Consider the following 27,964-nt stretch of genomic DNA (forward strand, 5'->3'; position numbering starts at 1 on the left):
CCATCTCTGCCGCTGTGCGTTCTGATTCGTTCTTTCCTCTGTCGTTATAATCAGTCGTGCAGCTCGATTGGGAGGCTACCATTTAAGCCCCGCCCCGTCGCCGTGTCCTTCACTTGTGATTGGCGTAAGTAAAGAACCCGCCCCTCCCTCTCCACGCCCTACAACCGAGATTTGATTGGCCGCTACCCTCGCCAACCCGCCCACCTTCTCGGTACCTTGCCCTGCGATTGGCCTGCTGCCGCTTTCACCGCCTCCCTCCCTCCCCCCTCTCTCTGCCCGTCGCCGCACTCTCCTCCGCGCTCCCATTGGCCACCTCCCACAGCCGTCCCGCCCCCTCCCTCCGGCGATCCCCACGCCCATTGGGCCTCCGGGCGCTGAGTGACAGCGGGCCCCGCGGCGGGGTTCTCCCTTCGGAGCGGCGATGGAGTCGGTGCGGGCGCAGCGGCTGCAGCCCGGCGTGGGGACGCTGCGCTCCCTGCGGCCCGGCGTCACCGGCGCCCCCGCCGCCGCCTCGGCCCCGCCGCCCCCCGCCTCCGCGCCGGGGCCGGGGCTGGGGCTGCCGCCGCCGCCGCCCCCCCTGGGGCTGCAGGGCCCCGCCGCGCCGCCGCCGCCCGGCTCCGGGCCGCCCGCCGTGCTGCGGGAGGCGGTGGAGGCGGTGGTGCGGAGCTTCGCCAAGCACACGCAGGGCTACGGCCGCGGTGAGCAGGGGGTGGGGGATCCGCGTCCCGCGCTGGGCCCCTGCTCCCCCCGGCCCCCCCCATCCCCCGGCCCGGCTCCCCTCGCCCCCCGGTCTGTGCCCCGCCCCGGGGCCCGGTCTGCGGCCCTGTCCGCCCCCCCCCCCCCGCCCCGGGGCCCGGTCTGCGACCCTGTCCCCGCGCCCCGAGGCCCGTCTGCGGCCCTGCCCCGGGGCCCGCGCCCCGCTCGGTGGTCGCCCTCTCAGCCCCCCCCTCCCCGCCTCCCGTCCGCGGTTCTCCCGTCCCAGCCCCCTCCCCGCTCCGGGCTCCCCGCCGTGCCCCCCGCTGCCCTTCCTCCTTCCTTCCCTCCTCCAGCGGCCGGAGCTGCCCGGGGCCCTCCGCCCTCCCGGGGGCTCGCAGGGCAGCCGGGGTGGGCGAGGGCCCCACTTCCCCCCCACCCAGCTTTGGGCACCCTTTTTCCCCTACAGGTCTGCGGCTCGGAGGGGAGAGGGGAGCCGGGAGCTGGGAGCCGGGGCTGGTGGCTCGTCCGGGTGATGGGTGGGCTGCGAGGGTGGGTGAGGAGGCCCCCTCGGCTGGCGCCCACGGGTGAAACGGCGTTGAGAAGCGCCCGGTGCCGTCCCGCGGAGGTTTTTCCGCTGTCCGCTGCCGCCTCGGGGTCTCGCAGCCCGCGTGGCGTTGGAGGGGAGCGTGGGGAGGACAGGGGGGTCCCTGCTCCGGCCCCGTCTGCGCGGGGCTCCGCGGCCGAAGGCGTGGAAGCGAGCGAGGTGAGAATAAGGGAAATGAAACCGCCGTGGCCTCTCTGGGTCTGCCTTTTGCTTCGGGAGCCGCGTGGTTTCGGGGGTCTCCTGTGCTCGGGAAGCTCGGTGCCGAGTTCTGTTTTCGTGGCATCGTTTCCAGAGACCTCATTTTAACTGGGGTTTTTTGCTTTTGTGAGTGAAGGGAAGAAGCCAAGGTGGGGGTAGGCGAGTGCAGAGGTGGCGACGAAGGCGGGTGTGGGAGCTCGAGCCGGGCAGGCGAGCGGTGCGGAGCTGAGGAGGTTTCCTGCTGGTGCTGGGCCTGTGACAGGTAAACGCGTGGTGAAGTCAGAGAAAGTGGAGGCTGTTTGTTTCGGTTTAATGTTTTTTAGGTGTTTTTTAGGGTTTTAAGAAGGAGGATTCTTCTCGTGCCGTAGCAGTTTAGTCCTCTGTACGTAATTCCTTTACTTCACCGCAATGTCAGGACAAAAAAAGCTTATTTCTTCCAACGAAGGCAGCGGCAGCGAGGGCTCCGCTGGGCAATCCTCGCCGTTCCCGGTGGCCGCAGCTTTCCCGGGATGCCCCGGGATGCTCTGCACGGCCGCACCTCGTCGAGATAAAAACCCGCGACCGGGGGCAGAAATCGGCTCTGCCGGTGCTGGCAGAGGCTGTCGCGGGGGTGTGAAGTGCTCCGGCACCGCGGGCTCCAAGCGTTGCATCGGAGCCCCCGGGGGAGGCTCGGAGCTGGGTTTGTTGTGCGCTTTTCGAAAGGACAAATTCAGAAGCCAGAAAAAAAAAAAAAAAAAAGGTTAAAGCACATATTTTTCTGGCCTTGTGATGGAAAGAATCTTCCACCCCGCCCGAAAGGAGACACTGTGCAACTATTTTGAGTTCCCGGCTTCTTCCGGCTGCGGGTCCAACAGCGGCGGCCGTAGGCTTCCAGATGGAGAGTGCTTGGCTGGGGTGGCTCCGGAGGAGCTCCGCGCCATGTGGAATCACTTACTCCTCCGTATTTAATATGCAAGTCAGATGTGCTGTCGTGTACACAACGCCGGGATCCGCGCTCCAAGGCAGTAAACAGATCTGACTGATGGGCAGAGCAGGCTCTGCTTCGTGTCGCTCGGCTTCTCCCCCAGCGTGCAGCCTCCGACGGGAGCCGTCCCGCGTGGGGCGAGCCGTGCGCTGCAGACCGGCGGGTCTCCCCGTGCAGGTGGGTGGCAGGGATTTGTGGATCAGCGTCTCCAGTCCCTGCCCTCAGAAGTGCAAACGGGCAGGCGAAAAGGTATTGGCTGATGCCGACGGTCGGAGTTCCCAGGTTTTCAGCTGGTAGAGAGCCTTGTCCTACTTGCAGGCACTTCAGATAGCTCTCTGTACCTGCTGGGCTTCCCGTTAGATGGGGACAATCTGTTTAGTAGAGACAGCAGCGACAGGACGAGGGGTAATGGTTTTAAACTAAAACAGGGTAGGTTTAGGCTGGATATAAGGAAGAAACTCTCTACAATGAGGGTGGTGAAACGCTGGAACGGGTTGCCCAGAGAGGTGGTGGAGGCCCCATCCCTGGAAACCTTCCAGACCAGGTTGGACAGGGCTCTGAGCACCTTGATCTCGTTAGCGGTGTCCCTGCTCGCTGCGGGGGGTCGGACTAGATGACCTCTAAGGGTCCCTTCCGACCCAAAACTTTCTCTGATTCTATGATTAACACGGCATCATGTGCCCTGCAAAGAAGACGTCGCTTCTTCAGCACCGTTCCCTGCATTCAGACCATCCAGTTTATCTCCCTGCCCTCTCCCCAGCCCCAGCGCTGTGCTGGGGTTTGTGAGCACAAAATGAAAGTCCCTCGGGGTGCCGAAGGTGTCCCTGCTTTCTCGTGGACCGAGGCGTACCGGCATTTAGGGTGCTTTCTGAGAAGCGAACTGGGCGTCTCCTGCCTTTCCCCCGCGCCGCTGTTTGGGGATTTGATGGGAGCAAGGCTGAAAACCATCGACCCGGAGCAAACTTGCGATCCGGAGCGAATGGCAGACTTGCTGGAGAGCAGCTCTGCGGAGAGGGACTGGGAGTGCTGGGGGACGACAGGGTGACCATGAGCCAGCAGCATGGCCTGGGTGCCCAGAAGGCCGATGGGATCCTGGGGTGCATGAGGAGGAGTGTGGGCAGCAGGGCGAGGGAGGTTCTCCTGCCCCTCTGCTCTGCCCTGGTGAGGCCCCATCTGCAGTGCTGGGTCCAGTGCTGGGCTCCCCAGTTCAAGAAAGATGAGGAGCTACTGGAGAGAGTCCAGCGCAGGGCTACGAGGATGAGGAGGGGATGAGAGCATCTCTGCTACGAGGAGAGGCTGAGGGAGCTGGGCTTGTTCAGCCTGGAGAAGAGAAGGCTGCGAGGGGACCTTAGAAATGCCGATCAATATCTGCAGGGGGGGGTCAGGAGGACGGGGCCAGACTCTTTCCAGTGGTGCCCAGCGACAGGACAAGGGGCAACGGGCACAAACTGGAGCAGAGGAAGCTCCAGCTGAACCCGAGGAAGAACTTCTTCCCTCGGAGGGTGCCGGAGCCCTGGCCCAGGCTGCCCAGGGAGGCTGTGGAGTCTCCTTCTCTGGAGATATTCCAGCCCCCCTGGCCGCGGTGCTGTGCCCCCTGCTCTGGGTGACCCTGCTTGGGCAGGGGGTTGGGCTGGGGGACCCACAGAGATCCCTGCCAACCCCGAACATTCTGTGATGCTGTGAAATTCAGACTGGGATTTCGCTTTGCATTCAGCGTGCTGCCGCGCTCAGCCCGCGCGTGCCTGCTAAACGTGACGGCGCTGGAGCTGGGCCGTGCTGAGGAGAGGGCAGCTGGGCAGTGTCTCTTGGTAGCGACGCGGTTGCTCTCCAGCCCTTGCAGCGTATTGTTCTGAAGCAGTCGCAGCATTTCAATTAGGGATTTTACTTTCTCGTCCTCTAAAACCGCCCTGCCCACGGCAGCTGGAGGCATTGAATCCGCTCTGTGTAGAAAACCTCTTTTGGATGCTGCTCAGCTGCCTGACCCATCGCTCCGGTCGCTAACGAAGTACCCGGCCGCTGTCTGGCACAGAGGAGCCCTTGTCTGGACCTGAAAACACAATCCTGTGCCCGCGCGGCACGGCGTTTCCTCGTTAACCTGCTCTTAACGCCAGCTTCTCAGACTTCACTAAATTAAACCAAACCAGAATTCCTCTGAATTTTCAGAGTCGCTCCGTTTGTCGTGAGAATTGGCGTAGCTCGCCTTTCTCTGCAGTTTCCTGTGTGGTCGCTGCTGCGAAGTCTCAGTTGCCCCGCGGCGAACGGTCCCTGAAGCCGTTCCTGAATCGGGCATTGTCCCCCCAAACCCGTTGGGGGTGATGTGCGTGACTTACGCTGTCCCTGCGAAGGGGATCTGCCTGGACGGGTGGGAATTCTGTCTGGGTATTGGTGCCTGGAGAACTGGCAGGGAACTTGTATTGTTTGGGCAGCTTTTTGTCAGTCTTCAGTGGAAAATTGCCCCCGACTTGCCTCAAATTCACCTCCCTTTTCTGCCTTACCCGGGGGGACTTGGAGAGCAGCAGCCTCGTCTCGCTCGGTGCTGACTGCGTGGGACGCAGCTCCTCACGGGAGACCTTGGCTGGGCATTTTGGGGTATTTTTCTCATTTTGCTTAAAAGAAGATCTCTGGGGTGGAGTCCTTTCAACAGCTCTCGCATTCGCGAGGAGTCGCTGTGATGTGTTTTGCAGATCGCCTCGCTTCACAGCGATTGCCGGGGTTAAAAAGGCTCGGAGGAGGAGTGCTGAGGAGGAGCTGAGGCTGTTCCTGTGCTACCTGTCAAACTCTTCAGTGTAGAAAGAAGCCGGGATCAAATTCAATGGGACTGAGAGCGTTAGACGCTACGAGGTTCATTTTTCTTGCCCAAACCTGGACAGAATACTGGGTGGGTAAGCTTAGAACAGCTCGAAGGAAGTCCTGACGACGCTGGGGATTCAAAAATCAGAGGCAGCTGGCTCATTGTCACAGCAAACGCCTCTTGTTCTTGCGTGCCTATTAAAATAAGAATTTAACCTCGTGGATTTGGCCTACGAGCTGCTTGCGGCAAGGGCTGCGTGCGTGGGTTGGCTGTGCGTGGTGTGGGCCAAGCTGCTGGGTCGCTGAAGCTGGGTCGGTGCTCACACCCCATCCAGCAAATTTGGTGCTCCAAGAGGTGCTGCTTCCAAACAGCTGCTCCTGGAGAGACGGCACTTACCAAAGCCGGTGAGGGCTGACGCTTCAGGCTCTGGTTTCCTAACTGAGGCAGAAAAAACACAGTAACAAAGCTGACCCTGGTTTTATCCTGGAATTCACTGTGTGGTTGTACGTCCTCCCACGCCGGGTGGCACAAACGAGATTCTCCAGTTAGGTGTTTCCCCGCTCTGTGCTGTTACGCGCTCGCCGTGTGGCAGACTCAGTCCTCCCAGCCAGATCCCAGGGAGAGCTGCCAGGAGACCTCAGCCTAACGCCTCGGGCCACTGCTGGCGTCTCCGCGGTGTTGTTCGGGGCCGGGTACGAGATGTTCCGCACAAAGGCGGGTGGTTGCTGCAGCTCCCACGGTGCACGTGCAGATCAGCTGCTCTGGTTTTGTGTTCAGTGTGGGAATGTCAACACTGAGGCTCAGCCGAGGCAGGTGAGCAAAGCTGCGCCTGCGGACAGCCCTCCTGGGGAGGAGGAACGCCCCGCCGCCCTGCTTGCTTTGCAGCCTTCGCCAAGCCCTCTTCCGAAAGCTTTTCCCGGGGTCTTTTGGAACGAGAAGAGCTTTTCTGTACGAAGCTTTGTTTTGTAACCCGGTGGTTCTCCTTAGGTTCCTCTCCCTGGGAGAGGCGTGTTTGTGCTGACATCGTGCACCTCCAGCTTCCCTCGAAGCGGATGGTTGTTAATCCGAGACGTGACTGAGCTCCCTGCGCAGGCCCTGCCTGTGTAGGTGGGAATACGCTAACATCTATGCCGTGGTGTTCCTGGATGTGGCCGCTCCTGGTGCGTGGTACCTGAGGAAACCAGCTTCCCAGGCTCTTGTTTTCCGTGTCCCAACTCGATTCTGTTTCCATCTCCTCAGTGAACGTCGTGGAGGCCCTTCAGGAGTTCTGGCAGATGAAGCAGTCGCGCGGAGCCGATCTGAAAAACGGAGCCCTCGTGGTGTACGAGATGGTGCCTTCCAACAGCCCCCCGTACGTCTGCTACGTCACCTTGCCGGGAGGGAGCTGCTTCGGCAGTTTCCAGGTACGGTCGCCCGGTTGGAGGCTGTCCCTGCGCCGTAGCTCGCTCTCCGAAGCAGCCCAGCTTGGGTGCCCTGAGACTCCTTCCCCACCAGAACTTGTGCTCAAATCCCTCTCTGCGGTGGGCGCAGCATTAGCATTTTCCTGCTGATTTGAAGCGTGAGAATGTCATGGGTCTGACTGTCACCTTCTTTAATTTCAAGCTGGCGAGCGAGCGTTCCTAATTGCCTATAAAACCCCTTCCTAATTGCCTATAAAACCCCACCCGACTTCAGTCTGGGAAGGTTTCGCTGTAAATTTGGCTTTGCTGTGTGTACTGTGTTCCCTACACATGGCTGGCTTGGACCTCAGCAGAGCTGAGGTAAGATATGTGGCGTTGGAGACAACGGTTGGACTGGCTGGTTCTGGCACTTGGGTCTCCTTCCCAGGGTCCGGCAGCGGGGCAGATTTACAGGACGCACCTCGGACAAACTGGTAGGGTAAGATTTCCTAGCAAGGGCTCTGGATTTGGCCCAGAACCTCTTCTCAAGGTGCCAAAAGAGCAGAAATCAACTCATAGCGTTGGATCAATAGTTTCTTCCCCCTTTCTGTTTAAAAGGAAAATGTCCAATGCAAATACCTCACCCGAAAGCTTAAGGTCCAAAAATCACAACGGGTCGTGCCTGCGTTGCGGGTTCCACTGCGGCAGTGGCCTTTGGCAGTTGCTCCCTAGTCTTGGTTTCAAGAACGTATCCAGAAGAAACAGTTCTAGCAGCTGCACGGTCTGCCCAGTCCTTGGGCTTGGGGGTAATTCGGTTACGTTTTGGTTTTCAGCTAATTAATTTTGTTGGCAATGTGCTTGGTGGCGTTTCCTGACGCAGATGCTGTGTGCTGAGTTCAGCTGCCTGCCTGATTTTTGTGTGGAGCGTGGTTGGGATAGCTGTGGCTTAAACCTAGCTCCTAATGATTTCAGGATGTCTGCGAGCGCGGCGTTCCAAAACGACCCGACGCTGCCGCCTAATTCCCGTTCGGCGTGGCGGGGGGAGAGGTTCAGAGCACGGGGCCGAAGGGAGCGGGGTCGCCTGGCTGTCTTTCTGTCCTGACGGCGCTTGTGTCTCCGCAGTTCTGTCCAACCAAGGCTGAAGCCCGACGGAGTGCTGCGAAGATTGCGCTGATGAACTCGGTCTTCAACGAGCATCCCTCGCGGCGGATCACTGATGAGTTCATTGAGAAGAGTGTTTCGGAGGCCCTGGCATCTTTCAACGTAAGGCTTTTCAGTGCCCAGATGGCAGCAGCTGGGGGGGACGGATTGACAGGGGAAAAAACCTCAAATCGTGGGAAGAGAAGTTTTCTTTTACATCTGGAACCCTTTCTGGCAGGTTTTTCTGAGTAACTTCTGAGTATTAAAACTTTAATTCTCCTCGTCCTGCTTCCCGTCCCACACAGCCTCGCGCTCCCCTGGCCTTTGGTTGTGCCGCCCTCGCATCAGGCAGGGTAGGGGAAGAGGGCTGAGCTGTTCCTTCGCGTGGCCCTTCTGTGACCGGGTCGTCACGTTGGCTAGCTTTCTTCAAAGCAAATGTTTTCCAGAAATGTGAGTTTCCTGGGGCGGGAGCTTTGCATTCTTCTTTTACTGCTCTAATTATACCTTATGCTGGAGGGAGTCCTTGCCGTGCAGTCACATGGCAGTACCCAGAGTGTTGTAAGAACTCTGAAATCACCATAATGGGCTGCGGAAAAATCCCCGTTCCAAGCGGCACTGCCAAAAGCAGAGCGGGCTTGGTCACTCTGAGAGCACCGTAGTGAACGACGCAAGTATCCGAGGCTGAATTAGGCCGGTGAGCACGTCTGCCGGCGCAGGGCTGAGGTGCGTGAGGCCTCTCCTCAGTCTGACCTGGAATTGTGAAGTGGAGAGGATGTGGCAGGAGTGGCAGCTACCAGGGGAGCTGCGCTAGGTCGGGGCTTGCAGCTCTTGTGCGAAACATCTCTTGCAGGGCAATCGAGAGGAAGCTGATAATCCCAACACCGGGATCGGTGCTTTCCGCTTCATGCTGGAATCCAACAAGGGAAAGTCAATGCTGGAGTTCCAGGTACTGTTCGTCATTTAATTACACGGTTCACGGGGTGCTTGGTTGGATCTTTCAGCTACCCGTAGCGCTTGACATTCACAACAAAAGTGGGGCTTTCCTCTCAGAGCACAACTGGGGATTTGTGGCGCTTGCAGGCGCTGGAACAGCAGCAGAATGCTGCGAGGTGGGTTTCTCGCTGTGAGTGAGAGGCTCAGGGCTGTGACAGGGCCGTGCATTCTGCTCCAGCGTTTGCAGTGGCCCAGCGCTCTGATAACCGGTGCTGCAGGTCCGGATGATACCTCCCGGTACCTGAACTCATGGCGTTCAGTGAGCCATTCCAGCTGTGGATTTTGTCCTCTCCCTGTGAGGTGGGAGGGATCTTGCTTCCCATAGGAAGGCTGGTGACGATCCCGCCTCCAAAGACCTGCTGATGGTGGCATCAGGAGTCTTGATTCCTGTCGTTAGGTGCCCTCAATGCACAGTGTTATCTGAGCAGTCTTCGTATCCTGCCGAGAGGGGCTCGGTCTGTCTCTCCTGAGGACGAAACATCTGTGAAATGAAAAGCACAAACTGCTGAGGGAAACTGCTGGAGCACTTATCGGTTCTGGTTAAAGGAGCGGGAGGAGTCCGTGCAGAACAGATGACTGAGGGCTGAGATCCTGCTGGGCTGGATTCCAGCCTCGCTGAGGAAACTGCTCCTAGGAGCAGAGCAGGCAGCCAGGTAAATGAGACTCTGCAGAGCGCTCGGAGTTCTGTGAGTGGCTTGGTGGCCCTGGAGCGCTCTCCTCCTCCTCCAGCGGGACGTCTGTCCCTGCACATTCAGAAACCTTGTTGTGACAGTGCTTTGAGATCCGTCGATCCTTTAAACTCTGGCAACTCGAGGCGATTCTCGTGCAGACGAGTGGAGTGTGAGCACACCAACTGGAACTGGATTTGCAGAAGAGGAGGAATGAGACAGGAGCTCTGCTCCAGACAGTGGAGCGGGGTTTGGATGCGTCTCAGAGCAGGCGTCTGAAGTCTGTAGTGTCGCTGTGTTTGGGGCTCTTTGCTGCAGGCAAACTTTTCCCAAAGCCGGCGTCTCGCCTGGCTCCTTTCCCTTGAATGGAAATACTCGGTAGGCGGAAGGCCGAAGTGTTTATATTAATGGTCCTGTTTACAGAGGGTGACTCCGTTGTGTATATTCCTTGGGCTGTGTTTGCGTTTGGGAAGCCTAACCAGTCCCTGCAAATCCGTGAAGGAAAATTCGTGTGGCCTGGGGAGAGAAATGTTTGCTCGGAAAACGCCGCGTTGTCACCCGCTCCGGCTGGTCCTGCAGCGTGGAGGTTGCGAGAGGGCAGAGTCCTGCGTGCGGGGTCCTGAAATCCCGGGGCAGAGGGAAGCGCCAGCATCTTTGTCTCCTCTGTAATCCGCTCCCCGGGTCGCGGGGTTTTGTCTAGCGGGGCGAGCCGGGCTTTGCCGCTGCCTCCCGGCTCCTAGGATGCTGGCGATGCTGCCGCCTCCCCCGCTGCCGTGGGTTTCTCGTCTGATAAATCTGAACTCATCAGCGCCGGAAGTCCTTTGCTTACGGACTCAGGAGCTGCAGATGTACTCTGCCATCCTTGCAACTGGGAAGGACTGGGCGTGATGTTGCAAAGCCTTTCTAGCTGGAAACTAGCCTGACCTCTCGTCACGCTGACTCCTCTTGCCGTTGCAGGAGCTGATGACCGTCTTCCAGCTGCTGCACTGGAACGGCAGCCTCAAAGCCATGCGGGAGAGGCAGTGCTCGCGGCAGGTGAGTCCGGGGGCCGGCGGCTCGAGCGGTTGTACTCTAGGTGTCCTGGGGTCACACAACCTTCTCCTGGGGTCACACAACCTTCTCCTGGGGTCACACAACCTTCTCCTGGGGCTCCCTTAGCTGGCCGCGAAGGCGGATGCTGCTGGGGGACGTGTCACTCGCGCGGTGCCTGGTCCTTCCTAAGCTCCCCGGCATGTGTCCGTTGTCACCAGGAGGTCCTGGCTCACTACTCCCACCGCGCCCTGGACGACGACATCAGGAACCAGATGGCCATGGACTGGGTGAACAGGGAGCAGAACAGCCCGGGGGCCCTTTCCAGAGAGCTGGCTTCGACCGAGAGGGAGCTGGACGAAGCCCGCCTGGCTGGGAAGGAGCTGCGTTTCCATAAGGAGAAGAAAGACATCCTGATGCTGGCCGCGGGCCAGCTCGGGAGCGTGCACTCCTCCAACTGCTAGCCGTTCCGCTCCCCCGGCCTCCCGACACCTCCGTGCCGACAGGATCTGTCCCGGGTCACGTAAAGCATGCAATGCCTCTTCCAGACTTGTGGCCCATTTGCACATTTTAAAGATTTTTTTTTTTTTTTAAAAAAAAAAAAAAAGCTCCTGTACAGATTTTTAAACCTTTCAATACTTGCTCCTCAGCTGCCTGTCTGCTGGAGAATTCCTTCTGTTGCTTTTTTTTAAAGGTGGCATTAAAAATGCTGCCTTTCAGTGTTCACACTGCAGAGCTCCGATGCACGCTGGCGCTGTGGGGTCAGCAGTACGCCACAAAATGTCGCGCTTCCTCCGGAGAGCTTCGCTTCTTGGAGCTGATGCATGCCAGGCACGCTTTTTTTCCCTAGTAGAGAGAGGGGTACATCAAAACTCCTCCTTGATAAGCACACGAGTTAAAAAAACCCAACAAACCAAACCAGCCAACGCAATCTCTTCAACGCTAGGGTGCAGGCTGCGGGAGGGAATGCTCCCGAGCGCCTCAAAGGGATTTAAACCTGGGATTTTGTTTTGGCCAGACCTCGGTCTGGCGATCAGTCTGCGGCGTCGCAGTTCCAGGCGGGGGCAGGGTGGCAGGCAGCGCCGCAGCTCTCGGGCGCTGGCGTTCGCGCGGGGGTTAGGGCCGTACTTCGTTCCCTAAATAACGCGCCCAACAACAAACTACGAGGTCCCGCGGCGCTTAAGGGCTGGGGCTTGGCCCAGTAATTCGTCTGCGCCAGACAGAGCCTCCCGCTCTGCTCCTTTCCAATCCTCTTTGGGTTCTTACGGGGTTTAGCCCCGTCTGGCGGGGTGGGGGATGCTCCAGTCCTGCCCCGAGCACCAGCAGCGGGGACGAAGCGGCCGGTTTATTTTGCTGGAAAAGGAGCACTGGAGGTTTTTGGCTTCCCCAGCCAGGCTGGGGAGATGTGGATTTTTTTTTTTTAAATCTTGCAAGAAATGCGAGATGGACATGCTGTTCTCTGGAGCGGCTTCCAAACCAAATGTCAGACTTGGCCTTTTCGAGGAAGGTTTAAAAAGCCTTGCCAGGGTTCCAGAACTGGCGAGCAATAACAGGGGAAGCTGCTCAGCTTCTCTCCCTGAAGAGCCCTGCGAATACAAGCCTTAGTTAACTAGAGCTGTGTTTAAGTCTTTGTTAACTGCGTTTAAATCCTTGTTAACTGGGCTGCCTGTGTTTAAATCCTTGTTAACTAGAGCTGTGTTTAATCCTTCGGACCAGAGCGCAGATCCAGCCCCCAGTGGCGAGAGCTCAGGCTGGGGCTTGGCCTCAACTCTGCTTCGCGTCTCTCAGCCGGATGAAGGGCTCTGACCCTTCGCTGTGCCTGACTTCCACCGCCCAGCTCCTGCCGCAGCTGCCCCCAGCAAGAAACAGTTGGTGGGGACAATTCTTCGGATTCCTGGTGGAGCAGAGAGCTCAGGTCAGCAGGTCACGCAGAGCGCGCCGTTCCACGGCGAGAGCTCGGCGTGGGAGGACGGGAATCGCCTGGCTGAAGGTGCGGGCTGCGGTTTTCGGACCCCCAGCCCGGCGTGTTCGTGCAGCGTAGCCTGGAATGTTCCTTCCGTGTAACAGCAGCGATGGAACGAAGCGTTGCTGAAGCGAAGATCTCCATATGCACTATTTTTTTAGATTAACAGTTCCCTATTCTTTGTATGCGTGCCAGTACTAAACCTGTATGATGTTCAGAGTTTTAAAAATGCCCTTTCTGACTTTGAAGTGTTCCTGCAGCTCACGTTCAGTCAAGGAAGTGCAGACTGCTTCACGGTAACGCCTGTGTCCCTCCCTGCTTTACCGACACGCAGCCCAGAGGAGCCGGTGGTGTCTTGGTGGGAATACAGATTACAGACAGGCTTCAATTCCGCTTTCTTCACCGCGGCTTTGAGCTTGCTCCGCTGCTTTTCCGCTGGGTGGAGGTACAAAGCCTTCGGGCCTCTGCTGTCTCCGCAGACAGCCGCCCCGCGCCGGCTCCCTTCTCTGCAGCCGCCTCTCTCAGTATTTGGACCGCGGAGGCAGGCAGATATTCCAGCAATAATCTTTGTGTTGAGATGGAGATTTTAAAAATTGCAGTATCTGTAGGTATTCTAGTTTTGTATTCTCATCCTAACAAGCCTATTTTGGATTTTTTTATATATTTTTTTATATACAGCCTCTTTACACAACAGTATTAACGTTTAACATGTCTATAAGTCTGATTGTAAATGATGTGGAGTTGTTTTTTTTTATCTAGACCTTGTATTTGGATTTAATCGCTCGCTCTAGAAACAGCGCGGAGCCAGACGTCTCTGTGCCAGCACTTCCACGCCGGCGCGTAGCGTCGCGTCCCGTGGCGCGGCCGTTTATCGAGGGCCTGATCCGGCAGACAAGGGGGCTCCCAGAAACCTCGCAGCACCCCCGCCATCGGGTTTCGGCGCCCTGCCTGGCGCTTGCGGCTCTTCGCGGCGCTGACGAGCGGTTTGCACGTCGGGAATTTAATGCTTTTGGCCAAACTGTCACGACTCTCCCGCGCTGCGGCGCCGGGTCACCCGCGAGCTGACTCGGATGCTGCCAGCAGCCGCTCTCAGAGGAATCGAGGAGGATTGCGGTGTTTTCCTTCGTCCTGGTGGAAGGGAGAAGCAAAACCTGATATTCTGTGATTTGTGGCTTTGGCCGTTCGGGCGCCGGTCTGGAGTCTCCAGCTCTGCTTGGAAGGTGATAAAATGAACAAATCCAGGTCTTCTCCACAACCCAGATGGGTGGTTCTCCTCGTTCAGGCTATGGAATTGAATGCAAAGCGGAAAGGAGAAGTCACCGCGCGTCGCTGCGGTCTGTACGTCTGATTTCATGCAATAAACCAATAGATCTCGGGGTGGCTGTGGTGGCTTCTCTCTTCTCATGGGGCGGAAGGGGCCGAGCGTGCCCGCGCCCTCTCCTTTGCGGCGTCCCTGCCCAGGGGCTCGTGCCCCGGGCGCAGCCAGGCGGGTGTCGCCGCGGGAGGTGACACTGGTCCCCAGTATACCCCCAGTCTGGGGGACAGGGGGGGTCCGCGCCCTTCCCAGCGTGGCGGTGCGGGCAGGACGAGATGCCTTGACCTCCCCAAGATGGCGACTTGGACACTTCCGCCACTCTCCCTCCTCAAGATGGCGACGCGGGCACTTCCGCCACACCCCAAGATGGCGACGCGGGCACTTCCGCCACGCCCCAAGATGGCGGCGGCCGGCGCGGCCGTGCTTCCGGCGCGCTTCCCGGCGCGCACCGCGGCGGCGGCGGCGGCAGCAGCGAGCGCAGCAAGATGGCGGACGTGCTGGACCTACATGAGGCGGGCGGCGAGGACTTCGCCATGGACGAGGATGGCGACGGTGAGGGCGGTGCCGGGGCTGTCCCGTGACGGCCCGGCCGCCCCAGCCCGGCTTGGCCCCGCTCCCGCCGCGCCCGGGCACACCGCGGCCCGTTCCTCCCCCTCGCAGCGTTCGAGGCCGCTTCGGCCCGGCCCCGCTCCCCGCCGGGCCCTGCGGGGTCCCGTTCCCCTCCCACCGGGGCTGCCCAGGCCCGCTCCGGCCCCTCGGACTCCTGCGGGCCTCGGCGCCAGGCCCGGCCCGGGGGGATCTGCCGGGTCCCGGGGGGCTCCTGCCCTTCCTGGGGGGTCCCTGCACGGTCCCGGGGGGCTCCTGCCCAGCCTGGGGGGTCCCTGCACGGTCCCGGGGGGCTCCTGCCCAGCCTGGGGGGTCCCTGCACGGTTCCGGGGGGCTCCTGCCCAGTCTGGGGGCTCCCTACCTGGCCCCGCGGGGCTCCTGCCCTTCCTAGGGTGTTCCCTGCCCGGTCCCGGGGGTTCCTGCCCGGTCCCGGGGGGCTCCTGCCCAGCCTGGAGGGTCCCTGCCCAGTTCTGGGGCTGTCTCCCCTGCTTGGGGGTCCCTACCCACCCCTGAGGGGCTTCTGCCCTTCTTGGGGGGCTCCTGCCCTTCCTGGGGCTTCCCTGCCCAGTTCCGGGGGGCTCCTGCCCAGCCTGAGGGGTTCCTTCCCGGTCCTGGGGGATTCCCTGCCTGGCCCCGGGGGGTCCCTGCCCAGCCCCGGGGGGTCCCTCCCCAGCCTGGGGGGCTCCTGCCCTTCCTGGGGGCGTCCTGCCCGGCCCCTCCCCGGTTCCCACCCGCTCCTCCCGCCCACAGAGAGCATCCACAAGCTGAAGGAGAAAGCCAAGAAGCGGAAGGGCCGCGGCTTCGGCTCAGGTGAGGAGCGCGGGGCGCGCTCTGTCCCCCCACACCCGCCGGGCCCGGGCCGGGGAGGAAACCCGGGGGGCCGCGACACCGCATGCCTGCTGGGGGGCTTCCGGGGAGTTGGCAGCGGGGTGGTGGCCGTCAGGGCCCCGTTGGCCTCCCCGGTGACGGCGCCGGTCGCCCGTTTCTCTTCCCGGGCGCAGAGGAGGGCTCGCGGGCCCGCGTGCGCGAGGACTACGACAGCGTGGAGCAGGACGGGGACGAGCCGGGCCCGCAGCGGTGTGAGTGTCGCCGGAGGGAGGGGCCACAGCGGGGGGACAGGGGGGCCGCAGCGGGGGAACGGGGGGTCTTTGGCTCCGTGGCGGGGGGCTGGGGGGGTCTTTGGCTCCGCGGCAGGGGAACGGGGGGTCTTTGGCTCCGCGGTTGGGGGCTGGGGGGGTCTTTGGCTCCGCGGCAGGGGAACGGGGGGTCTTTGGCTCCGCGGTTGGGGGATGGGGGGGTCTTTGGCTCCGTGGCGGGGGGATGGGGGGGTCTTTGGCTCCGCGGCGGGGGGACGGGGGGGTCTTTGGCTCCGTGGCGGGGGGACGGGGGGGTCTTTGGCTCCGCAGCGGGGCTCAGACCGTGCTGGCGCCGAGCCTTCCCCCGCCGTACCGGGGTTTATCCCGGGCTGAGCTGGGAGCGTCGTTCTCCGGGGCTCCGTCTCCCCTGCGCCTCGCCGTGTGCTCAACTGCGGCGTTTCGGGGGGGCCCCCTCCCCGCCACCCGCCCCGCGCTCCCCGTAACCCTCCTCCCTCCCTCCCGCGCCGCAGCGGTGGAGGGCTGGATTCTCTTCGTCACGGGCGTTCACGAGGAGGCGACGGAAGAAGACATCCACGACAAATTCGCCGAGTACGGCGAGATCAAAAACATCCACCTGAACCTGGACCGGCGGACGGGCTACCTGAAGGTGGGGGCTGGGCGGGGGTCCTGCGTCCCAGCTCCCACTCCCTCCCCTGGCTCTGCCGCCGAAGCCGGCGCCGGCCGGGGCCTGGGGGGGGTGATTTTCGGGGTGCGCTGAGCCCGTGGCCCCCCCGCTCCGCAGGGCTACACGCTGGTGGAGTACGAGACCTACAAGGAGGCGCAGGCGGCCATGGAGGGGCTGAACGGGCAGGAGCTGATGGGGCAGCCCATCAGCGTCGACTGGTGCTTCGTCCGCGGGCCGCCCAAGGGCAAGCGGAGGTAGGGGCCGCGGCGGGGGGCGCCGGGAGGGGGACGGGGACGCGGCCCCGTCGCAGGAGGCTGCGATTTCGAGAGCGAGGTGGCCGCGGGGGCTCGGACCACCGATACACGGCGCGTGCTCTGCCCTCTCTTGCAGGGGCGGGCGCCGACGGAGCAGGAGCCCGGACAGGAGACGCCGGTGACGGATCCTCGTTTCTACCCGTGCGTTCCGAGTCCAAACTGGGGGAACTGGGAGGGAAAGGGGGGGGTTTGTACACTGGGGATGGGGCGTTTGAGGGGCAGCCAGAGGAGTAAAACAGTTCATCGCTTCGGCGCGTTCACTTTTACCAGATTTACTGGTTTCCAAACCAGAGAGTGGAGCGGAGGCGCGGCGGCGGCGGTCGCGGGGGTGGTTTTTGCCGGTGGGTGCAGCCCCCGAGCCCGGTCACGTCCCAGACCGCGGCGCTGGGGAGCGTTTCGTCGCGCCCGCGAGCGCGCTGGCCTTTGGGACGCTCTTGTCTTGGAGAGGAGGTGTTTGCTGTCCCCAGGCCGGCGTCCCGCGGGCTGCGCTCTGCCGGCGTTGCCTCTGCCGGCGCCCGCGGCCTTTTAAAGAAGTCTGAGTTTGTGTAAAATTGGCCTCTCGTTATTTGTCCGTAATTAAACATTTGAGGAGTCGCCGCCGCGCCCCGGTTCCTGGGGTGGCTCCGGGCTGACTCGGGGTCTGCCTGGCATCGGGGTCGCGGCCGGGGCTGGCACCGGAGCGGCTGCAGAGCTGAAAAAGCCATTTTGAACCCGCTGGGTTTGTCCCCAGGGAGCCCCCGCGGCGGCCTCTGACGGAATTTCTGCCCTGGGTTTCGCGCTCCGCGGGGCTTCCGGCGCGTTGCTCCTCGCCGGCGGTTCGGCCCTGCCCGGCGCGGCGGCGTGCCGGGGATGCCGCGGTGCCGGCTGCGGTGAAACCACCCCTCGGCCCTCGCCGGCTCCCGCTTCATTTATCGCCGAGCGGCTGCGGGGCGGCGCAGAGCCCCGGTGTCTCCCCCCAGCCCTGGTGCTCGGGGGCTTGGCGGGTGCGGCCGGGCCCCGCCGTCACGTGAAGCTCTCCGCCGTCCTCCGGCACAGCGCGCACCGCCGTCCCGCCGTCCCCTCCAGCTCCTGCCTCCCGCGTGCCCCCGCGCTGCCGCCGGCTCTCGCGGTGACGTCCTCGTGCCGGCGACGGCCGCAGCGGCAGGCGCGCCGCAGCTCCCGGCGGAATCGCGCCGTGAAGAGCCCGTACACCAGCGGGTCCAGGCACGTGTTGAGGAGGCCGAAGAGGAAGAGGATGTGGCTGAGAGCCGGCGGCACCCGCTCCCGCGTCAGCATCTCGGGGGAGAACCAGTACCAGAGGCCCAGCAGGTAGTAGGGCGTCCAGCAGCCGATGAAGGTGAGGACGATGACGATGGACATCTTCAGCGCGCGCGTCCGCGCCCGGGGGATGTTGTTGGAGGAGCAGCGGAGCTGGAGCTCCCGGGAGGAGGCTGCTGGGCGGCGGCGGAGCGGGAGGGGGGAGCGCGGCGCCCCGGGCTTCGTTAGTGCTGGGTTAACGAGCTGGGGTGCTGGACCCCGGCAAGAGGGGGAAGCAGGAGTGTGGCACCCCAGGGTTCGTTAGGAGCACTGGGTTAATGAGCTGGGGGTGCTGAACCCCGGCAAGAGGGGGAAGCAGGAGTGTGGCACCCCAGGGTTCGTTAGGAGCGCTGGGTTAATGAGCTGGGGGTGCTGGACCCTGGCAGGAGGGGGAAGCAGGAGCGCGGCACCCCGGGGTTCGTTAGGAGCGCTAGGTTAACGAGCTGGGGTGCTGGACCCTGGCAAGAGGGGGAAGCAGGAGCGTGGCACCCCAGGGTTCATTAGGAGCACTGGGTTAACGAGCTGGGGGCGCTGGACCCCAGCAGGAGGGGGAAGGAGGAGCGTGGCACCCCGGGGTTCGTTAGGAGCGCTGGGTTAACGAGCTGGGGTGCTGGACCCCGGCAAGAGGGGGAAGGAGCAGCGTGGCACCCCAGGGTTCGTTAGGAGCGCTGGGTTAATGAGCTGGGGGTGCTGGACCCTGGCAGGAGGGGGAAGCAGGAGCGTGGCACCCCGGGGTTCGTTAGGAGCACTGGGTTAATGAGCTGGGGGCGCTGGACCCCAGCAGGAGGGGGAAGGAGGAGCGTGGCACCCCGGGGTTCGTTAGGAGCACTGGGTTAACGAGCTGGGGGCGCTGGACCCCAGCAGGAGGGGGAAGCAGGAGCGTGGCACCCCGGGGTTCGTTAGGAGCACTGGGTTAACGAGCTGGGGGCGCTGGACCCCAGCAGGAGCATCGGGAGGGGGTCACGGGCGAGCAGCAGCGCGTGCGGGGCTGGGGTCGCGGCGCGTGCTCTCACCGCGGGCGTCGCCGGCGCGGGCGGAGATGGCGGCGAGGATGCGGCCGTAGCAGAGCACCATGACGAGCAGGGGGAGGAGGAAGAGGCAGAGGAAGGTGAACATGTTGTAGAGCGTCTCCTGCCAGCGCGCCCCGAAGCTGCCCACCGTCGCGCACTGCACGAAGCGCCGCGGCCGCGACCGCTGCACCGTGTGGAAGACGAACGCCTGCGAGGGTCCCGGGTGGGGGGGCCGTCAGCGTCCTTCCTCCCCCTCCCATCATCATCATCATCGCCCCGCGGAGGTTTCCCCACCTGCGGCAGAGCCAGCACGGCGCTGAGCGCCCACGCCGCGCACAGCATCGCCTTGTTCCGCCTCTTGGCGCGGCCCACCGCCAAGGGGGTGACGATGGCGGCGTGGCGGTCCAGCGCGATGACGACGGTGACGAAGGCCGAGGCGTACATGGCGGCCAGCTTGAGGAACATGAGCGCCCGGCACGCCGCGTCCCCGCCGTACCACTGCACGGTGACGTTCCAGGCGGCGTCCAGCGGCATCACCACCACCGTCACCAGCAGATCGGCCGCCGCCAGGTTGGCCATCAGGACGCGGACGCGCGGCGGACGCCGCCGCGGCGCCCGGGCGGCCGACCAGAGCACAGCACCGTTGCAGCAAGCCGAGGAGAGGAAGAGGAGGCAGGTGATGGCCACCCGCACCTTGGCCGCGGTGGAGAAGGTGGGCAGCAGGACCAGCTCCTCGCCGCCGCGGCTCCGGTTCCCCGCCGTCGCGGTGACGTTCATGGCGGCGGTGGCCGCCGCGGCGCCGGGAGCCTGAGGTCCCGCTCGGTGTCGTGCCCGCGGCGGGACGCGGTGACGCTGAGCATCTTTCGGGGTCACCCTGCTGCCCCCCACGGGGTGCTGAGTTTGGTCAGGTCTCAGCGTGGGGGGGGCACAGCGCGGCGGCGCCCGCTCGGTTGCGGGGCGCGGTGTGGTCCCCGCTCCCTGGGGAGCACCCCGGGGTGCAGCTCACCCCCAGGACCCCTCAGCACCCAGCGGGACGGGGCTGGGCGCCCGTGTCCCCCGGCATCACGCCCTTCGGTGTCCCCTGGCCAGCCGGGGGGCTCCTTCCTCCTCCTCGCCGCGGGAGGAACCCTGCGGGGTTAGGGAGTCCCCCCTGTCACCGCATGTCCCTGCCGCGGCCCCCCGGGACCCCCCGGCTGCCCCTGCCTGGGAGGGGACGAGCTGGGGGGCTGCGGGGACGGCCGGGCTGTCCCGTGGGTGCTGCCCCGTGGGTGCTGCCCTTGGCCCCAGCCCTGTCCCCAGGCAGCAGGGGTGCCCCAGGGCAGTGTCCCCAAGCTTCGGCAGTGTCCCCAGCCCCAGCAGCATCTCCCATCAGTGTCCCCAGCCCTGGCAGTGTCCCCCAGCAGGGTCGCAGCCCCGGCAGCGTCCCCAGCCCCAGCAGCGTCCCCCATCAGTGTCCCCAGCCCTGGCAGTGTCCCCCGACAGAGTCCCTGGCCCCAGCAGAGTGCCTTGGCAGTATCCCCAGTCCCGGCAGTGTCCCCAAGCCCCAGCAGTGTCCCAGTGCAGTGTCCCCAGCTGCGGCAGTGCTCCCCGACACAGTCCCCAGCCTTGGCAGCATCCCCCGGCAGTGTTCCCGAGCCCCATCAGTGTCCCCCGGCAATGTCCCCAGCCCTGGCAGCATCCCCTATCAGTGTCCCCAAGCCTCAGCAGTGTCCCCAGCCCTGTCAGTGTCCCCAAGCCCCAGCAGCGTCCCCAGCCCCAGCAGAGTCCCCTGCCAGTGTCCCCAGCCCCGGCAGCATCCCCCAGCAGTGTCCCCAGCCTCTGCACTGTCCCCCAGCACTGTCCCCAAGCCCCAGCAGTGTCCCCAGCCCCAGCAGTGTCCCCAGCCCCGGCAGTGTCCCCCAGCACTGTCCCCAAGCCCCGGCAGTGTCCCCCAGCAGTGTCCCCAGCCCCGGCAGTGTCCCCAGCCCCGGCAGCGTCCCCCAGCAGTGTCCTCAGCCCCGGCAGTGTCCCCCGGCAGTGTCCCCAGCCCCGGCAGCGTCCCCCAGCAGTGTCCCCAGCCCCAGCAGCATCCCCCGGCAGTGTCCCCAGCCCCAGCAGTGTCCCCAGCCCCGCATCGTCCCCGCAGAGTCCCCGCAGGCCCCCCCCCCCGGTACCGCTCCGCAGTCCTGCCCAGCCCCGCTCGCCGCAGCCGCCGGCTCAGCGCAGGCTCCCGCTGCGGCACCGGGCCCGCCTCGGGCCGCCGGGCCCCCCCGGCCCCCCCATCCCGGCCCCGCGGGGTCCCCGACTGCGCCCTCCCCCCTCCCCCCCCGCGCCGGACCCCCCGCGAGACCCCCGCTTTGTCCCCGGGCGGTGACGGGGGGGCCCGGGACCCCCCCCCCCCCCGCACCCACAGCCGCTTCCCTGCTCTGCCCGAAGGGCCCCCGTGCCCAGATGTGCCCGTGCCCAGATGTGCTGGCACCCAGATGTGCTGGCACCCAGGCATGCCAGTCATCCTGCACCCCCACGCCCAGATGTGCTGATGCCCAGATGTGCCCAGTGTTCGCGCACCCCAGTGCCCAGATGTGCCGGCGCCCAGCTGTGCCAGTCCTCAGGTCCATGGTGCCCAGCTGCGCCGGCCCCTGCCCCACCGGTGCCCAGGGCCAGCGGCCCCCCCGGCCCCCCCGGCCCCCCGACACTTGCAGACGGGCTGAGCTCTGCTGGGGCCTTTATTCACCAGGAAGCCGACAGCGCGTGCCCCCCGCCCGCTGGCACCCCCTCCCTGGGACCCCGCACCCCAAAGGAGGGGAGGGAACCCCCCTGGGGAGGGACTGTCCAGGGACATGGGGGGCTGGTGGCTGTTATTGCTCGCAGCACCCAGCCCTGAGCAGCGCCTGGCACCGGCAGGGATGTGGGGACCCCCAAACTTGGGGCAGGTCGGACAGTCGGCGGCTGCCGCCGAGGTGAAAAGCGCTGCTGGGAGGATGAGGAGGGAGTGGGAGGAAGATGCAGGGGAGCCTGGGGGGGAGGACACGCTGGCTGCTGAAGGAATTCGGGGGTCGTGCAAAGATTCTGCCAACAGCAGCAATGGAAGAATTGTCATCAGTAGGGTTCAGAGTGAACACTGCCACCACCTGCACAAGGAGGCCCTGCGCTGGCACGAGAGCAGCTGGGGCTGCCCAGGGGGGGTCCCTGCCCAGGGGGGTCCCTGAGGACTCCGGGAGCAGGCCCCAGGCATCCGGGTGCCACGCCGGGTTTGAGGGGACGCAGGGGGGTCCCTAACTGCCCGGCTCCGGGGCCGTGCTGCTCTGGAAGGTGGCCAGCTGCCGCATCTCCTCCGTCTGCATGGAGTGCCGGCGCAGCAGCTTGCGGCGTCCCTTGGGCGAGCCAGGGGCCGGGGGGCCGCGGGGGCCGGGGGGGTGCGGCCCGGGGTGCAGGGGGGGCAGGAAGCCGGCCCTCCCCGGGGCCAAGGGCTCCAGCAAGAGGGTGCCGGAGCCGCGGCGCTCCAGCAAACCGGGCGGGCGCCGGCGGGTGCCCGGCGGGGACTCGGTGTCCGGCAGCGGCATGGCCGACGCGGCACAGCACCGGCCTCGCCCCGGCGACGGAGGCGGCGAGCCGGCCCAGGGCAGCCCCTCCATTTCGGGGGGCTCCCGGCGGGGCGGTTTGACCCGCGCCGTCTCGGGGGCCGTGTTCCGGCGTGCCAGCGGCTGCGGGCAAGCGGGGGGCACCCGCTCGGCCCAGGCGGCCCCCAGCAGCCCGGCTGCCTCCCGGCCCTCCACGCTGTGCCGGCGCGGGCGCCCGCCCAGGCTCAGCCCCTCCATCCCCGCCACCAAACGCTCGGGGGGTCCCCGGGGCCCTTCCGTCCCCGGGGCCACCAACCCCCAGGGCTCCGAATTGAGGCGCTTCAGTGGCCGCCCCCGGGCGCGGGATGGCTCCGGTATGGCCGTGACCGGCGGCGGTGGCGGCGGCGGGAAGCAGAAGACGTCCCGCTCCTCTTCCTTCTCGCTGCCGGCCGGCGAAGCCGCCGTCCGCAGCTCGATGTCGGAGGGCGACATGCACAGCGCCGGCGAGCGCTTGTCCTCCAGCCCCGGCGAAGGGGGCGAGTTCAGGTACTGCCGCGTGGTTTTGGCCCCCGAGGGCGAGGTGTCGGTGGTGATGATGATCACCTCCTTCCCTCGCGCTTTGCAGGCGTCCAGCAGCACCTGCAGCGTCTCCCGGTCGCCCCGGTTAATGGCGTAAACCAAAGCGGAAGCTCCGGCGTAGTCGCGGGCGCTGGGATCGGCGCCGTGGGCCAACAAAACGGCGGCTACCGCCGGGCCGGCGCGTTCGGCGCAGGCGTGCATCAGCGCCGTCTTGCCCGTCTTATCGGGGATGTTGGGATCGGCGCCGTTTTCCAGGAGGTACCGCACCATCCGCGGCTGCTCCAGCGGGTCGGCGTAGCCGGCCCGGCACGCGGCCATCAGCGGCGTCTGCCCGGCAGCGTTGCCCTCGTTGATGTAGGCTCCCCCTTCCAACAAGAGCCGGGTCAGACGGAACTTGCCCTGCGCCACGGCTCGCAGCAGCGCCGAACCGTCCGCCGGCAGCATGGTTAACCCGGGCGGCCCGGCGGCAGCGGGAGGGCGGCGGACGGGGCTGGGCATCGCGGCGCTTACGGCAGCAGGGCCGGCGGGTGGGTGTGCTGCTCTGGGAGCGTCGCCCGGTCACTGCAATGGGACACGGGCGCACGTTGAACCCCCTGGGGTGGGGCAGGCCCGGCTCCCTGCCTCAGTTTCCCCAGCTGGTCCCACGAGAGGATGGTTCCTGTGGATGACACCGGCAGTGCCGGGTCCCCGGGGCCTCTGTGCCGCGGCCTCCAGGCTGTGCCCACCTGCCTGCGGCCCCCCCGCCTGCGGCCCCCTGCCACAGCCCCAGCCCGCTGCCTGTTGCCCCCTCGTGCATCCCTTGCACCCCCCCGGCACTGTCCCCTCCCGCGCTCCCCCAAATCCCCTGCCTGCACCCCCTCCTCGCACTCCTCACCCCCCTGCCTGTAGTCCCTGCCTGTAACCCCCTCCCGTACCCCTCCTGCATCCCCTGCCTGCACCCCGATCCCATCCTGCATCCCCCCCGCACCCCTGCCCCTACCCCCAGCCCCTCCCATACCCCTGCCTGCACCCCGCTCCCACCTGCAGCCCCTGCCCCTACCCCGAGCCCCTCCCGCATCCCTGCCTGCGCCGTTGCCATGGTGACTGCAGCTCATCCTGCTCCTCGGCTCCCTGACCAGCCAAGAAAATGGGGGAGAAGCCTCCAACCCTCCCAGTCCCCCCCAGTTCACCAGCCCGGCTGGTGGCTGCCCCCCCGCCCCCCAGCAAGACGCCGCTACCACCGAGCCTGGGCCTGGCGCTGGGGGCTGCCCCGTCCCCCCCCGGGGAAGGGGACATCCCGGAGAGAAGACCCCCCCCAGCCCCTCTCTGCCCCCATCCCTCCATCCCTTCCTCTGTTACCATGGCAACCGGAGCGGGGTATCTCCCAGCGACGGGTCCCGGTCCCGGCTGCCCCGGGGATGGAGGTGGCGGGGACACGGCCCGGTGGCGGCCATCCCGGCCCGTCGCCGGCGCAGCGGGGGGGCCGACAGGGGAGGTTATTCGGAGGGTTCTGCCCCCCCCATCCCCCCCCCCCCCGCAGCTCTATTTTTGGCAGCTGCCGGCGCGGGGAGGGCTGGAGCGGGATGAATCACCCGGCGGCGCAGGCAGCAGCGAGCCCGCTGCGCGGGGGCGAGCCCGCCGTGGGGCCCGGCCCGGCGGGGCTGGGGGGCGCGGGGCGGCGGGGCTGGGGAGCCCAACACGGTGGGGTTGGGGGTCAAAACACAGCAGGGCTGGGGGAAGTCACAGCAGGACGATGGGGGGGGGGGGTGTCACACGGAGCGATGTGGGGGGCCCTTGGGGCCGCGGGGTCCCAGCGCGGTGGGGACCACGGGGCAGCCGGGCTGGGGGCCGCGGGACAGCGGGGGCTATGGGGCAGCGAGGCCACAGCGGCGGGGGGGGCTGAGACGCCCCAGAGCGGAGGGGCGGGGGCCAAGGGGCGGGGCCATGGGAGCCTCTGCACCCCCCGCTTCGCTTCGTTTCGCTTCGCTTCGTTCCACTTCCCTCTGATCCCCATCGCCCCCCACGTCCCATTCATCCCCGCCCCATTCACCCCAGCCCCATTCACCCCAACCCCAGCCCCATTCATCCCTTCCCTCCCTCCCTCCGCCCCGCCCCTCTCCCCGCCCCTTCCCTCCCCTCCCCTCTGACTGGCTCCGCCTTCGGCAAATCAGAACGCAGCAGGCGCGCACGCCCCGCCCCCTTCCGAGCGTTGCCGCCCCGGACGCACGTGGAGCGGCTGCGCATGCGCGGTGTGAGTACCGGGGCCGGGGCGGGGGCAGCGGGAGGGAGCGGGACCGGGAGCGGGGGGGGCCAACGCCGCGTCCCCCCCCCGCCCCTCCGGGTTTCCCCCCACGTCCCCCCGTGCCCCGCGGCGGCTGCCGTAGGTCCCCCCCGTGTCCCTGCTCCGTGCCCCGGGGGGCTGCCCTACGTCCCCGCCCCCCCGTGTCCCCCCCCCCGCCGTGTCCCCGTGTCCCAGGGGGGCGGTCCCGTGTGTGTTCCCCCCCCGCCGTGTTCCGTGGGGCTGCCCCGTGTGTCCCCCCCTCGTGTCCCGGGGGCCTGCCCCGTAGCTCCCTGTCCCCCCCCCGGGCGCTGCCCCACGTCCCTGCCCCCACCTCGGAGGGGATCCCCTAACCCCCCCCCAGCGCCGGGGGGCTGCCCGCCCCGAGCAAGGGGGGGCTCCCCCCTGCCCCCCCCCTCACCTCCCCCCTCCGTCCGCCCCCCCCCAGCGCCCCCGGCCCCCCCAGCCATGGCGGGCCGCGGCCGGGGCCGGGGGCAGATGACCTTCAACGTGGAGGCGGTGGGCATCGGGAAGGGGGAAGCGCTGCCCCCCTCCACCCTCCAGCCCTCCCCGCTCTTCCCGGTGAGTCCTTGGGGGGGGGATGGGGGTGTCCTGGGGTGGGGGTTTCCCCCCCCGCCCCCCGGGGGTGGCTGAGCCCTGACGCGCTCGCCCCACGCGTGGCCCAGCCGCTGGAGCAGCGGGCGGCCCCGCTGCCGGGGGGCGAGGAGGGGGAGTACGTGCTGGCGCTGAAGCAGGAGCTGCGGGGGGCCATGAGGAGCCTCCCCTACTTCGTCAAGCCCGGGGCGCCCCGCCGAGGTACGGGGGGGCTGGGGGGGGGTCTTGGGGGGGGGGGCCTTTTCCTGATCCTCCTGCACCCCCCTGCGAGTGGGGCGGGGGAGAGGGTGCCTGCCCATGGCCCCCTCCTGCTGCCCCATCGCCCCCCAGCCCCTCCCCACAGTGACCCACCCACCCCACTGACCCCCCCCACCCCCCCCACTGACCCCCCCCGCCATCGGGCTCCCCCAGATATCGAGCGCTACTCGGACAAGTACCAGATCTCCAGCCCCGTCGACAGCGCCATCGACTGGAACCCAGGTTGGGGGGGACAGGGGACCAGGGGGGGACACGGGGACCTGGGGGGGGCTGGTGTGGGGCAGGGGGGCCCGGGGGGGCCCTGATCCAGCCCCTTGCTGTGCCCCACAGACTGGAGGCGGCTGCCACGGGAGCTGAAGATCCGGGTGCGGCGGCTGCGGAAAGGCAGTGAGTGTCCCCCCCTGTCCCCCCCCCTGGGGCCGGACTCTGCCCCCCCGGGGGGGTAACGCTCCCCTCTGCCCCCCCAGGGACCACCATCCTCATCCCCAAGTGCAGGCAGCGGGTCATGCTCGATAAGGAGGAGACCATTAAGAAGCTGGAGGTAGCGAGGCCGAAGGCTCAGCCACCGTCCCCCGTGGCGGTGGGGGGGGGGCCCGGCTGGGTTTTGGGGTCCCCCCCCGGGTTAACGCCACGGGGGCTCCCCTGAACCCCCAGAGCCTGGAGAAGAAGGAGGAGGAGGTGACGTCGGAGGAGGAAGAGGAGAAGGAGGAGGAAGAAGAAGGGAAGGAAGAGGAGGAGGAGGAGTACGATGAGGAGGAGCACGAAGAGGTAAGATTGGGGGGGGCGCATCGCTGTGGGACCCCGGCTGGGGGAGGGGCGCAGGCCCTGACCCCCCCCCGGTCCCCCACCCCAGGAGACCGACTACATCATGTCCTACTTCGACAACGGCGAGGACTTCGGTGCCGACAGCGATGACAACTTGGACGAGGCGGTCTACTGAGCGTCCCCGCGTCCCCGGGCACCCCCTGTCCTGGGCCACCGGGGTCCCCTGTCACCCCCTGTCCTGGGCCACTGGGGTCCCCTGGCACTCCCTGCCCAGCCGCTGGGGTCCCCTGTCACCCCCTGTCCTGGACGCCAGGGTCCCCTGTCGCCAGCTCACCTGGGCCACCGCGGTGCCCTGTCACCCCCTGCCCTGGACACTGGGGTCCCTTGCCACCAGCCGCTCCCCCCGGGACACTGGGGTCCCCTGGCACCTCCCCCCGGGACACTGGGGTCCCTTGTCACCAGCTGCTGTCCTTTGGAACACCCGGGTCCCCTGTCACCAGCCCCCCTGGGCCACTGGGGTCCCTTGTCACCAGCTTCCCTCCCTGGGACACCAGGGACCCCTGTCGCCCTCCCCTGGGATGCCTTGGTCACCCCATCACCCCGTCCCTGGGGTGCCGGGGTCCCTGTCGCCCCCTCCCTGGGGTGTTGGGGTCCCTGTCACCCCCTGGACGCCGGGGTCCCTGTCCCTGCAGCCTGCAGGTGGCACTTGTGCTCCGGGGATGGAGCGCTGTGACGCCAGCTCGGGGTGGGGACACCCCAGGGTGCTGGCAGGGGGGGACACCCATGGGGACACCCCGCTGCCCCCCAACCTGGGGAGTCCTGGGGGGCTCCGAGCCCCCTGTGGGGGACTTAGGGGGGGAAGGACCCCGCAGCCTTGTCCCCAAGCCAGTGGTGGGTGGGCTCGTCCCTTTTGGAGGTGGTTTTTGGGGTGACGGGGGAGGGGTGTCCCCCCAAACTCCCCCCCCCCCCCCCCTTGTGGCAGCTTTTTAACATTTGGGGTTTTTTTAAAACTAATTTTGGGTGGATTAAAGTCGATTTATGTATTTCCAGCTCGTCCCGTGGCCTCAAACCCCCTGGGAATTGTGGGGGGGTGGATAGTGGGGTCCCCCCCTCTGCGCCCCCCCCCCCTCGCTGAGCCGCTCTCCCCTGGCACACGGGTTTGTTATTGTAGGGTTGCCAGGCCCTGGCGCTGGCGCCCGGTCTCGTGAGCCGATGGCAAACAGC

At 65.7% G+C, this 27,964-nt stretch overlaps 5 protein-coding genes across 6 annotated transcripts; 3 read left to right on the top strand and 2 right to left on the bottom strand.

Moving 5' to 3' along the window:
- The first annotated feature begins 405 nt into the window (after window positions 1-405).
- LIX1L (limb and CNS expressed 1 like) lies at window positions 406-13,796 on the top strand. The gene is made up of 6 exons (XM_075445158.1): window positions 406-698; window positions 6,493-6,656; window positions 7,755-7,895; window positions 8,623-8,718; window positions 10,391-10,468; window positions 10,684-13,796. Exons 1-6 carry the CDS (start codon window positions 422-424, stop codon window positions 10,924-10,926), a joined length of 999 nt encoding a protein of 332 aa, XP_075301273.1. The 5' UTR covers window positions 406-421; the 3' UTR covers window positions 10,927-13,796.
- LOC142364963 (gonadotropin-releasing hormone II receptor-like) lies at window positions 13,447-19,504 on the bottom strand. The gene is made up of 5 exons (XM_075445275.1): window positions 19,022-19,504; window positions 18,731-18,935; window positions 18,636-18,638; window positions 17,552-17,854; window positions 13,447-13,553 (listed from the first exon to the last, which is right to left on the bottom strand). Exons 1-5 carry the CDS (start codon window positions 19,502-19,504, stop codon window positions 13,447-13,449), a joined length of 1,101 nt encoding a protein of 366 aa, XP_075301390.1.
- On the top strand, window positions 14,185-16,781 carry RBM8A (RNA binding motif protein 8A). Of its 2 annotated transcripts, XM_075445160.1 has the most exons (7): window positions 14,185-14,292; window positions 15,097-15,156; window positions 15,348-15,425; window positions 15,953-16,089; window positions 16,225-16,361; window positions 16,498-16,562; window positions 16,692-16,781. In XM_075445160.1, the coding sequence occupies exons 1-6, from the start codon at window positions 14,226-14,228 to the stop codon at window positions 16,541-16,543; spliced, it is 525 nt and encodes a 174-aa protein (XP_075301275.1). In that variant the 5' UTR covers window positions 14,185-14,225; the 3' UTR covers window positions 16,544-16,562; window positions 16,692-16,781. The 2 variants fall into 2 exon arrangements, with proteins under 2 accessions (XP_075301275.1, XP_075301274.1); XM_075445159.1 differs by lacking the exon at window positions 16,692-16,781 and having other exon boundaries at window positions 16,498-16,592.
- A 1,921-nt stretch (window positions 19,505-21,425) lies between the features above and the next one.
- ANKRD34A (ankyrin repeat domain 34A) lies at window positions 21,426-24,317 on the bottom strand. The gene is made up of 2 exons (XM_075445237.1): window positions 24,184-24,317; window positions 21,426-23,406 (listed from the first exon to the last, which is right to left on the bottom strand). Exon 2 carries the CDS (start codon window positions 23,341-23,343, stop codon window positions 21,982-21,984), a length of 1,362 nt encoding a protein of 453 aa, XP_075301352.1. The 5' UTR covers window positions 23,344-23,406; window positions 24,184-24,317; the 3' UTR covers window positions 21,426-21,981.
- A 727-nt stretch (window positions 24,318-25,044) lies between these two features.
- On the top strand, window positions 25,045-27,770 carry POLR3GL (RNA polymerase III subunit GL). The gene is made up of 8 exons (XM_075445170.1): window positions 25,045-25,073; window positions 25,551-25,684; window positions 25,789-25,918; window positions 26,129-26,197; window positions 26,306-26,362; window positions 26,443-26,516; window positions 26,630-26,743; window positions 26,829-27,770. The coding sequence occupies exons 1-8, from the start codon at window positions 25,067-25,069 to the stop codon at window positions 26,913-26,915; spliced, it is 672 nt and encodes a 223-aa protein (XP_075301285.1). The 5' UTR covers window positions 25,045-25,066; the 3' UTR covers window positions 26,916-27,770.
- Window positions 27,771-27,964: the final 194 nt, after the last annotated feature.

This window comes from Opisthocomus hoazin, chromosome 30, assembly GCF_030867145.1.
Source record: "Opisthocomus hoazin isolate bOpiHoa1 chromosome 30, bOpiHoa1.hap1, whole genome shotgun sequence".
Classification (NCBI taxonomy): domain Eukaryota; kingdom Metazoa; phylum Chordata; class Aves; order Opisthocomiformes; family Opisthocomidae; genus Opisthocomus; species Opisthocomus hoazin.